The following is a 10,977-nucleotide window of genomic DNA, read 5'->3' as shown; positions in this document are numbered from 1 at the left end:
ATCTACTGAAGAGATGAGAGTCTACGTCTCTCACATGGATAGGCAGACCATTCCATTCAAATTGATTTTATAGGAGAAAGCCCTGCCTCCAGCCGTTTGCTTAGAAATTCTAGGGACAGTAAGGAGGCCTGTGTCTTGTGACCGTAGCTTACATGTAGGTATGTACAGCAGGACCAAATCGGAGCGATAGGTAGGAGCAAGTCAATGTAAAACCTTAAAATCAGCCCTAGCCTTGACAGGAAGCCAGTGTAGAGGCTAGCCCTGGAGTAATACGATACATTTTTGGGGTTCTAGTCAAATTTCTAGCAGCTGTGTTTAGCACTAACTGAAGTGTATTTATTGCTTTATCCTGGTGTCTGGAGAGTAGAGCATGACATGGTGTGTTGTAACACATGGGTGTGAGGGTTATGAGGCAGATTGAAGCATTGAAACATTCATCCTGAGGTGTTCTGAAACATGACATGGTGTGTTGTAACAAATCAAATCAAATCAAATGTATTTATATCGCCCTTCGTACATCAGCTGATATCTCAAAGTGCTGTACAGAAACCCAGCCTAAAACCCCAAACAGCAAGCAATGCAGGTTTAGAAGCACGGTGGCTAGGAAAAACTCCCTAGAAAGGCCAAAACCTAGGAAGAAACCTAGAGAGGAACCATTCCAATTCTGGTAGTCACATGTGTCACGACTCCCACTGAAGGTGGCTCCCCTGCCTGTTCGGGCGATGCTCGGCGGTCGTTGTCGCCGGTCTACTAGCCGCCACTGATCCCTTTTTCCTTTTCTGTTCGTTTGGTCTGTTCCTTTTTTGTGTTTCTTGATTTTTGTATATATAAGCCTGTTAGGCCAGCCTAGGTTTGTGCTGTGGCTGGCCTGTGGCCCGGCTGTGCCGGGTGGAGATTATAACAGAACATGGCCAAGATGTTCAAATGTTCATAAATAACCAGCATGGTCGAATAATAATAAGGCAGAACAGTTGAAACTGGACCAGCAGCACGGTCAGGTGGACTGGGGACAGCAAGGAGTCATCATGTCAGGTAGTCCTGGGGCATGGTCCTAGGGCTCAGGTCAGTTGAAACTGGAGCAGCAGCACGGCCAGGTGGACTGGGGACAGCAAGGAGTCATCATGTCAGGTAGTCCTGGGGCATGGTCCTAGGGCTCAGGTCCTCCGAGAGAGAGAAAGAAAGAGAGAAGGAGAGAATTAGAGAATGCACACTTAGATTCACACAGGACACCGAATAGGACAGGAGAAGTACTCCAGATATAACAAACTGACCCTAGCCCCCCGACACATAAACTACTGCAGCATAAATACTGGAGGCTGAGACAGGAGGGGTCAGGAGACACTCTGGCCCCGTCCGAGGACACCCCCAGACAGGGCCAAACAGGAAGGATATAACCCCACCCACTTTGCCAAAGCACAGCCCCCACACCACTAGAGGGATATCTTCAACCACCAACTTACCATCCTGAGACAAGGCTGAGTATAGCCCACAAAGATCTCCGCCATGGGTGTGAGGGTTATGAGACAGATTGAAGCTAAACTGAAACATTCATCCTGAGGTGTTCTGAAACATGACAGGTGTGTTGTAACACCAGTTAATCAAGAATGTGTTATATATACTTTTTATTTCAATGGTCAGTAAAATATCAAGAATACAAAGGTGGTCTTGATTCAATGTTGAAAGGTTGAATAAACTGCACAATGCAGTCAGTCATTCAGGCCATGGGGTTTGTGAAGAGTCACTGACCCATTGACTGCATGCTATCATCATCATGCCTACCTGGCTGACATCAATACACATTCATTCAACCCTGGCTATTTCCCCTAGGGTAGGAGAGGAAGCTAGAATAGTCCATTGTCAGAATATGTAATTGTGGGAAGATGGGAAACAAGACCCCTCCCTATATTGTTGTCATTTGAGAGTGTTGGGGGGGGGGGGGTCCGTATCCAGAGACATATCACTGCTGGCCTGTGTCAGCCAGAGATAACACAGAGCACTTTGTCACGTAAAGGGCATCCTAGGTGATATCTTGAGGCAAATGACACAATGAGCAGAAACGTCTATTTGTTTCAATTAATTAATTTAGAAACTAATCAATTATTAAATGTTATCAATTATACAATTGTTTCTCCTCATCTCATTGCAGTCTCTACTGGTACAGTTGGCAAATGGTATTGGACCACCTGTAAAATGATGTCTTCCCCTTACAGGGCAATGGTCAGTAAAACAGCAAGAATACAAAGGTGAACTTGATTCATATTGAAAGGTTGAATGAATTGCACAATGCAGCCTGTCAATCAGACCAGTTTTTTTTAGATTCAGTGACCCATTGAGTGCATGCTATCATCATCATGCCTATCTGACTGACATCAATAGACGTATGGCTCGGGCTATTTCACCCTACAGGCAAGAGGGTAGGTAGCTAGAGCAGTCATTGTAGATGATCATAGTGGACGATGGGTAACAAGCAAAGCATTGTCTCTGAGTACAGATGTAGACAGTTTACTACAGCAGGAAAATAATTCTGCAGCAACAGGAAATGTAAATTATTATGTGGATTATAATTAATGGACATTTTTTGTAGGGGTTGATACATTTTTTGTTTGGGTAAATCAAGTCTGACATTTAAAGTGGAATAAAAACCACTTTAGAAGCCTTTTTAAAACTTGAATACACTAGAAGTTTGCATTTCTGGTTGTGCAGGAAAATTCTCAGTAACAAAAGACTGATCAAATTAAGATCCTAGATCTGTAGTTTGGATCAATGCCATTAGTTACCTGCTATTTTATTGAGTTTCTTCATGGCTTCAAAGTCCATGTGTCACCCCATGTTATCCCTGCAGGAAGCCAACATAGCAATTTGGTGAACTAATCTCTAATCTATTAAGTAAGTGGGCTATGTTCCTCCTCCTCTGTCTCACACAATAGGCAAGACTGTAGTGGTCTGTATTGTTAGGTGAGTGAGTCACTAGACTGTTACTTGCTTCTTGGAAAGGCTCCTTTTGGTAGGACTGAAATAAACCCATAATTTCTCACTCACTCACTATAGTACACACACATGCGCACAACCGCAATCATACACACAGGCAGGCAGGCAGGCACTCACACACACACACACACTTCCAATTTAGTGCCCGGATTGACAATTATCATTATGTTCCCATCTAATTTTGCCTTTACAGATACTTAATTAGTCCTCACGGTTAATGTACTGTTTTATGTAAATCCCTATACATCCCTAAGCGCATCCATATACCTTTGTGGTGTGGCGTAGCACAGACCCCACTGTCTGTCTCCTTTCATGTTGTTAAGCCATGCTGCTTTTACTGTAGCTATAATGTCGTCTCAAAAGGTAATCATAATGGACATGATCGGTCATACAAAGACATGGTCCAACCCTCCTAACCCTAACCATCCATTCAGTAGCTTTACGGCCAGTCAATTAGTTATAAAGACTACCATTGGTCTGTTGATTGGGAAGTGAAGGCAGGCGATGTGAATATTAGCTGCAGCCATCTGTTGTTTCTGTACATTTCCATACTGCCAGGTATTCCTGTAGTTGTTTTTGGCCACAATAATTTGTTTTATACATGTTGATGATGCTGCTGTACCACAGGAGGTTGGTGGCACCTTAATTGGGAAGGACGGGCTCATGGTAACGTCTGGAACAGAATTAATGGAATTCCGTTCCAGCCGTTCACTCCATTCCAGCCTTTATTATGAGCCGTCCTACCCTCACCAGCCTCCTGTGTGTTGTACAGATAATGCAGTGCCGATTTGACTGAATGGAACCCCTGGACTGACACTACCATGTCTCCATAAGGAAGCATCCATGATGCAAGCAGACGCACTTCCCTAATCAGTAGCCATAAATAATTGAATGTATAGTATTCACACAACATTGTGCGACAGCGGATTTTCGCCACTGTGATGAGACGCCCTCTTCTTGCACATCCTGGATGTGCAGGGGGGATATTTTCAACAATACAGACACAGGCAGGCCAGGCACTTGAGCCTAAGGGGTTTGCTGTCCTCATCCTCTCTCTATGACTGAAAGAGAGACTCGGCCAATCTGTGCACGGTGACGCACCGCAAGGCTGGATCTAGATGCGCTTCATCATCATATTTAACACACCCACCCTCGATCTCACGCTGGACAGACAGTGGTTCTCTTTTTCCTCGCGCAAAAGCCACATATTCGAGAGAGAAAGCGAATCGGCACCTGTCCGAATTATTTATTTGATTTGTCTCGTTTTGGTTGTTTTGTATTGCCTGTCGTTATTCCGGATTTGTTGTGTGATCATTGACATATATTTCATACTGGGTCGCTTACTGTGCAATAGGCTATATGTGAACTAATTCACTTAGCCTACACTTTTTTGTATTTTATTTTTACCTGCGGCGCTTTTCAACGTTGGTTCGCCGTTTATCGTGGCAAAGGAGGAATCTCAAATAGTATTTTATTTATTTATTATATTTTGACATTGGTGAATAGCGCTCTCTGCGCGTTTCCTATCCCGGACTGGACCAATGCGTTGCCCGTGGCCAGCGGATCCACGATAGCCTCGTTTCTCACACCGCAGAGTTCACGCTCAACGGCCGGACGGATGTGTGCCAGCAGACCCCGCGAACACACACCTCTGATGGATCATTTATCTACCGTTTTTGAGCTTTTATTTCGGGCCCCTTGCACTTTCTTTATACCTTATGTTGTGCATAAAGCCTTGAGGTCGGACTCGGATCTATAGAGCAGAAAGCAGTTTAGATAATGCCGCTTGCTCAACTTGACCGTTGGTCTGAACCGAATCGACCTGTTTTACCTGGGCGCATGCGGAGAATCCTCTCGTTCTGAATCACAAAAGGAGCCTTCTATGTGGTTGGGAATACAAAAGTTGAACACTGAAAACTTTAGTCTACTCAAGACGGCTATAAGTGAAGATGGTTTCGTGTTCAACGTGTATTTCATTAAATTGGCATCCAGCGTAATAAACATAATCAGTGATGTAGTGAGTCTGTTCATATGCGTGCTCATCATTTGCAGTAAATACTCACAACAGCTCAAACAGAGGACTATGAAGATGCTACTCTTCCGTAAATTCCGGGTTTTGATTCTCATGGTGTTTCTAATCGCCTGCTCGATGCACATCTTGATAGACTTGTTACCAAAGCTGGAGAGGCGCGGCAACACCGGCTGCTCCTGCTCGCACACGCCGAGCGAGGGCCCTCAGAACTGGGCTAAACACCGAGCCAGGTCGGGAGTGGAGTCGGGCTGGCCTAACAAACACACTCTGAGAATCCTCCAGGACTTCAGCAATGAGCCAAACTCTAACATCTCTTCCCATTCTCCGGAGAAGATCCCCAAAGCGGGGGATAAAACGGAAGCCTTTATACGGCCTGAAGATTATGCGCAAAATGGTGACAAAAATAGACGGTTTATACCGGACACTGTGCTCAACAAAAACGTACCTGTCAAAGGTTCAAGGTTGCGGGCGCTGTTTGACCACCCATTATTTAAGAGAGCCTTACCATCTCTGACCGACGAGGACACATTGTTCAATGTCAACACAGACATCAGATTTGACACCAAAGGCGCCACAGAGAATCAGGAATGGTAACCTATATTTTTATAGATATTTATAGACTATCCCCACAATCTGAAAGTGATTATTATCCTCCTCAAATTCAACATAAGACATGAACATAAATTAAACAAACAATACACCTAAGATATGATATGTTAATGACAATCGTAATTGTGTTACTACATTAATAAAAGTGTTATTACACAAAGGGTTATAGGCTGCTGAACCGTATTATCAAATGTCCCTCTAGCAAATTCAAGTCCCTTAGTAAAACATGTCACCTCAACACACGAAACACTAAAACAGCTGAAGCACTAAAATGGATGGTGATTCTGGGGTTACACAAAATGCATAATCATGTCATCCTCCCTGTTGTAATAACACTGATCCCCCCCCCCCCCCCCCCCCCCCCCCCAGGCATGCTGAGCAGAACGTGGAGGAGTACTCTCCGACAGGAGGGGAGCTGACGGTTGACTCCTACCCCAACTGGCTCCGCTTCCACATAGGGATTAATCGATATGAGCTCTACTCCAGACACAACCCAGTCATCGATGCCCTCCTCAGGGACTTGGTCTCACAGAGAATCACCAGCGTTGGTAAGTCAGAGGAGAGAAGGTAGCTTCTCTAAAGCCTGGTCCCAGATCTGTTTTTACTTTGTTCAGCCAACTCTCATGCCATAGAAGTTGAGAAACTAGCCTGGTTCAGATCTGTTAGTGGTTTGTTTAGCCACCTCCTCTGACTATCATTGACACAGATAACTTGGCGAAGGCACATACAGATGGGACGAGGATAGTTTCTCCTCTGTATGGCACAACAACAGTAGTCAGAGGAGTTGGCTAAACGAAACACAGAAACAGATCTGCGACCAGGTTCTCTCTCCAAATTCACACGCAGTGAAATGAGAGGATGCAGGATGGATACAGCTTGGTCTGGCAGTATGGCCAGCTACATGCTGCTCCCTCCGGCCCATGTAATCACACAGCTATATGACTACTGAGAGGCCAGGATGTCAATACCAATTGAGACTACAGAAGCCATCAGTTGGTAGTTTGGGTTTTTCTTTATATAGCATGCCTAGCTACCGTCACATCTACTTCACTCATTCACAGAAAGAATACAATACAAATGATCAATGGATATTATATACTGTATATTGATAATGTATGACAAATTCAATTTTCTAGTTGATAGGTGACATGTTTGGTAATGTGTAACTCACACTAGGACACGTAGAACATAGAGCCTAAAGCCTTTGGGTCTGTTACATCAGGGCATCTTCCCTATAGAGTGGGTATGCCAACAGTCTAGAGATTGAAACGTTGACATTTTCCTCTTTAACGGTTCACCCTCTTCTCGCCTTTGCACAGCCCATGTCAACATCTCTTTTACATTAAACAATATTTTCTCAAAGCTATTATGGTATTTTTCAAAGACTTTGTGCCTCTTTTTTGGGGCCAATTTGCTTTACGGCCAAGAAATTGACTTGAATTTTGTCCCTTTTTGGATGTGAGGATTCCATCTTCTGCCCTCTGAACAGCTGTCTCAGGAGTCCCTGTAGAATGGCTTATTATGTTCTAGGTTCTAGAATGAGAGAGCGAGAGAGAGGGAAGAAAGAACAGAGAGAGAGAATGAGGGAAGAAAGAAGAGCGCGAGAGAGAACAGAGAGAATGGAAAGAACAGAGAGAAAACAGACAGCGATGTGAATGCACTCTTTGTCCTTCACCTCCCAGTCTCCTTCCTGATCAAACAAACACTGTGACATCATCTGTCACTCACTCTGAGTACACAGTCACACAGTCTGAACTAGAGGTCGACCGATTATGATTTTTCAACGCCGATACCGATATCGATTATTGGAGGACCAAAAAAGCAGATACCGATTAATCGGCCAATTTATTTATTTGTAATAATGAATATTAAAACAATACTGAATGAACACTTATTTTAACATAATATAATACATCAATAAAATGAATTTAGCAGAAACAAAGTGTTGGAGAAGAAAGTAATGTGCCAATATGCAATATGTGCCATGTATGTGCCATGTAAAAATGTGTGCCATGTAAAAATGTATGCCATGTAAAAATGTGTGCCATGTAAAAATGTGCCATGTAAAAATGTGCCATGTAAAAAGCTAACGTTTAAGTACCTTGTTCAGAACATGAGAACTTATAAAAGTTGGTGGTTCCTTTTAACATGAGACTTCAATATTCCAAGATAAGAGGTTTTAGGTTGTAGTTAATATAGTATTTATAGGACTATTTCTCACTATACCATTTGTATTTCATATACCTTTGACTATTGGATGTTCTTAAAGGCACTATAGTATTGCCAGTGTAACAGTATAGCTTCCGTCCCTCTCCTCGCCCCTACCTGGGCTCGAACCAGGAACACATCGACAACAGCCACACTCGAAGAAGCGTTACCCATCACTCCACAAAAGCCGCAGCCCTTGCAGCGCAAGGGGAATAACTACTCCAAATCTAAAAGCGAGTGACGATTGAAACGGTATTAGCGCACACCCAGCTAACTAGCTAGCCATTTCATATTGGTGACACCAGCCATTAGGCTGATAGGCTTGAAGTCATAAACAGCGCTGTGCTTGTGAAGAGCTGCTGACAAAACGCACAAAAGTGCTGTTTGAATGAATGGTTACGGGCCTGCTGCTGCTTAGTCAGACTGCTCTATCAAATCAGACTTAATTATAACATAATAACACACAGAAATGCGAGCCTTTGGTCATTAATATGACACAATTTCACTAGTTAACTGTACGGTTGCAAGATTGAATCAGTGGGAGAGGTTGACCATCCTCTGGAGAGGGAAATTCATTGCGTAATTGATTATATCATCTCTGATGATTTCCTTGTACTCTTCAATGTCATCCAGTGAGAATGATTCTGCCATACTGTGTAATTGCTGTCAATGATGATTTGAGTTGTTTGTCTTTGTGTATCTCCAACAGCCATGAAGTCTGGAGGCACACAACTAAAACTCATCATGACGTTCCAGAACTACGGACAGGCTCTGTTCAAACCTATGAAGTAAGTAGACTGCTTTATAACAACCAGAAATGCGTCTCATGGTGATGTATTGTATAGGTTCAATAGGCTATTCGTACAGTGCCTCAGGGGGACAATCTAGATGAATAAAGGTTAAATGAAAACAAAATTAATTTTATTTAACCTTATTTGTATCCAGGTTGGCCATATTGTAATGATAATATACTTCCTCTGAGAGACTTGGTCCTTTGGTCCTAATCCTTTTCATCATTGTTATAGCTAGCTGGGTTTTAAATTGAATTACTTTTGTTATCGTAATTGGTTAATCATATTCACCCTCCCGTGGTGTGTGGCCTCAGTGGCAGTGTGGAGAGCTGGGTTAAGCCTGTGGCTGATCCCAGGGGGGAGAAGGAGGAGGAGGAGGGAAGGGGGAGAAGGTGGAGGAAGAATAGGAACAGGGAAGGGGGAGAAGGAGTAAGAGGAGGGAAGGGGGGAGAAGGAAGAGGAGGGGGAAGGGGGAGAAGGAGGAAGGAAGGGGGGAGAAGGAGGAGGAGGGGGGAAGGGGGAGAAGGAAGAGGAGGGGGAAGGGGGAGAAGGAGGAGGGAAGGGGGGAGAAGGAGGAGGAGGGAAGGAGGAGGAGTGAAGGGTGGAGAAGGAGGAAAAGGAGGATGGAAGGGGGAGAAGGAGGAATAGGAGCAAGGAAGGGGGAGAGGAGTAGGAAGAGGGAAGGGGAAAGAAGGAGGAGGAGGAGTGAAGGGGGGAGAAGGAGGAATAGGAACAGGGAAGGGGGGAGAAGCTATTCATAGGCTGTCATTACTAACTCCTTCAGTCTAGTCATATTAAGTCAAGCGAGACACACCTCAAATCAGGAGAGAAGCATACTGACATTTTAAACCAGGTGGTTCGAGCCCTGAATGCTAATTGACTGAAATCTGTGGTATATCTGACCGCATGCAATGGGTATGACAAAAAAGTACTTTTTACTGCTACTAACTACATTGGTAACTAGTTCATTATAGCAATAAGGCACATCAGGGGGTGTTGTATATGGCAATATAGCACGTCTAAGGACTGTTCTTACGTACACAATGCAACATGGAGTGCCTGGATACAGCCCTTATACCACAGCCCTTATACCATATACCACACCCCCTCATGCATTGTTGCTGAAATATGCAATCAAAATCCATCCAGATTTTCTCTATGCGGTACACTAATATTACATTTGAACAGAAACAGGAAATTACGTTTGTTTGGGATTTAAATCTATTTGTTGTTTGAGGCTGTCAACTCATGTCTGATATTATCTATCCCCTTGGTGTTCTAATCTAAAAACAGGAGGGGCAGGAGGAGTATGAGACTTATTTTCACTCACCGGTCTTGATACATTTCATTTAACAAAGCATGGCCATCAGAACTGCATGCAAACACTTGCACACTCACACACACACTGCTCCATAACACCCCACCAACTCTCTCTCCTCAATCTGTTTGCGTGTTGCCACATGGTGCATCAAAGAGACAGAGGCTGCAACATCAAAGGCTTCACATCAGCTTCTCCTCTGAACACAAATGCAAATGCATCAACATTTGAGAGAGAGGAGCAGAGCGTCTGGGTACCAATCTGGCGACGGACTCTACCAGTAAACTGGGTTCAGAATAGAATGGCACCGAGCAGGTGCAGAACAGAGCAGGAATCCAGTAGTGCTGCTCTGTATCAATCCTATGTCTCTCTCTCTGTCTCTCTCTCTCTCTCTCTCTCTCTCTGTCTCTCTCTACCTGTCTCTCTGTCTCTCTCTACCTGTCTCTCTGTCTCTCTCTACCTGTCTCTGTCACTCTCTCTCTCTCTCAATTCAATTCAATAGACTTTGTTGACATGGCAAGTTAAAGTATACGGTACCAGTTAAAAGTTTGGACACATTCAAGTGTTTTTCTTTATTTTTAATAAATGATAATAATAATGATAATGAAGACATCTAAACTATGACATAACACATATGAAATCATGCAGTAATAAAAAAGTAGCCGCCTTTGCCTTGATGACAGCTTTGCACACTCTTGGTATTCTCTCAACCAGCTTCACCTGGAATGCTTTTTCAACAGCCTTGAAGGAGGTCCCACATATGCTGAGCACTTGTTGGCTGCTTTTCCTTCACTCTGCTGTCCAACTCATCCCAAATCATCTAAATTGGTTTGAGGTCGGGTGATTATGGAGGCCAGATCATCTGATGCATCAGTCCATCACTCTTCTTCTTGGTCAAATAGCCCTTACACAGCCTGGAGATCATCCGGAACCAACCTGGAACCAAAAATCTCAAATTTGGACTCATCAGACCAAAGCATAGATTTCCACCAGTCTAATGTCCATTGCTCGGGTTTCTTGGCCCAAGTAAG

The 10,977-nt window shown here is 43.8% G+C and overlaps 1 protein-coding gene across 1 annotated transcript in view; it reads left to right on the top strand.

The window, feature by feature from the left end:
* Positions 1–4,122: 4,122 nt before the first annotated feature.
* LOC110502911 (extracellular serine/threonine protein kinase FAM20C) overlaps positions 4,123–10,977 on the top strand; it is a 109,043-nt gene continuing 102,188 nt past the window's right edge. Inside the window, exons 1-3 of the mRNA XM_036960674.1 lie at positions 4,123–5,610; positions 5,999–6,177; positions 8,547–8,625. Coding sequence (XP_036816569.1) covers positions 4,871–5,610; positions 5,999–6,177; positions 8,547–8,625 — 998 coding nt within the window. The 5' untranslated portion in view covers positions 4,123–4,870. The remainder of the gene's footprint in view (positions 5,611–5,998; positions 6,178–8,546; positions 8,626–10,977) is intronic.

The sequence above is a fragment of the Oncorhynchus mykiss genome, chromosome 23 (genome assembly GCF_013265735.2).
Source record: "Oncorhynchus mykiss isolate Arlee chromosome 23, USDA_OmykA_1.1, whole genome shotgun sequence".
Taxonomy (NCBI): Eukaryota; Metazoa; Chordata; class Actinopteri; order Salmoniformes; family Salmonidae; genus Oncorhynchus; species Oncorhynchus mykiss.
This window is presented reverse-complemented; position numbering and strand designations above follow the sequence as displayed.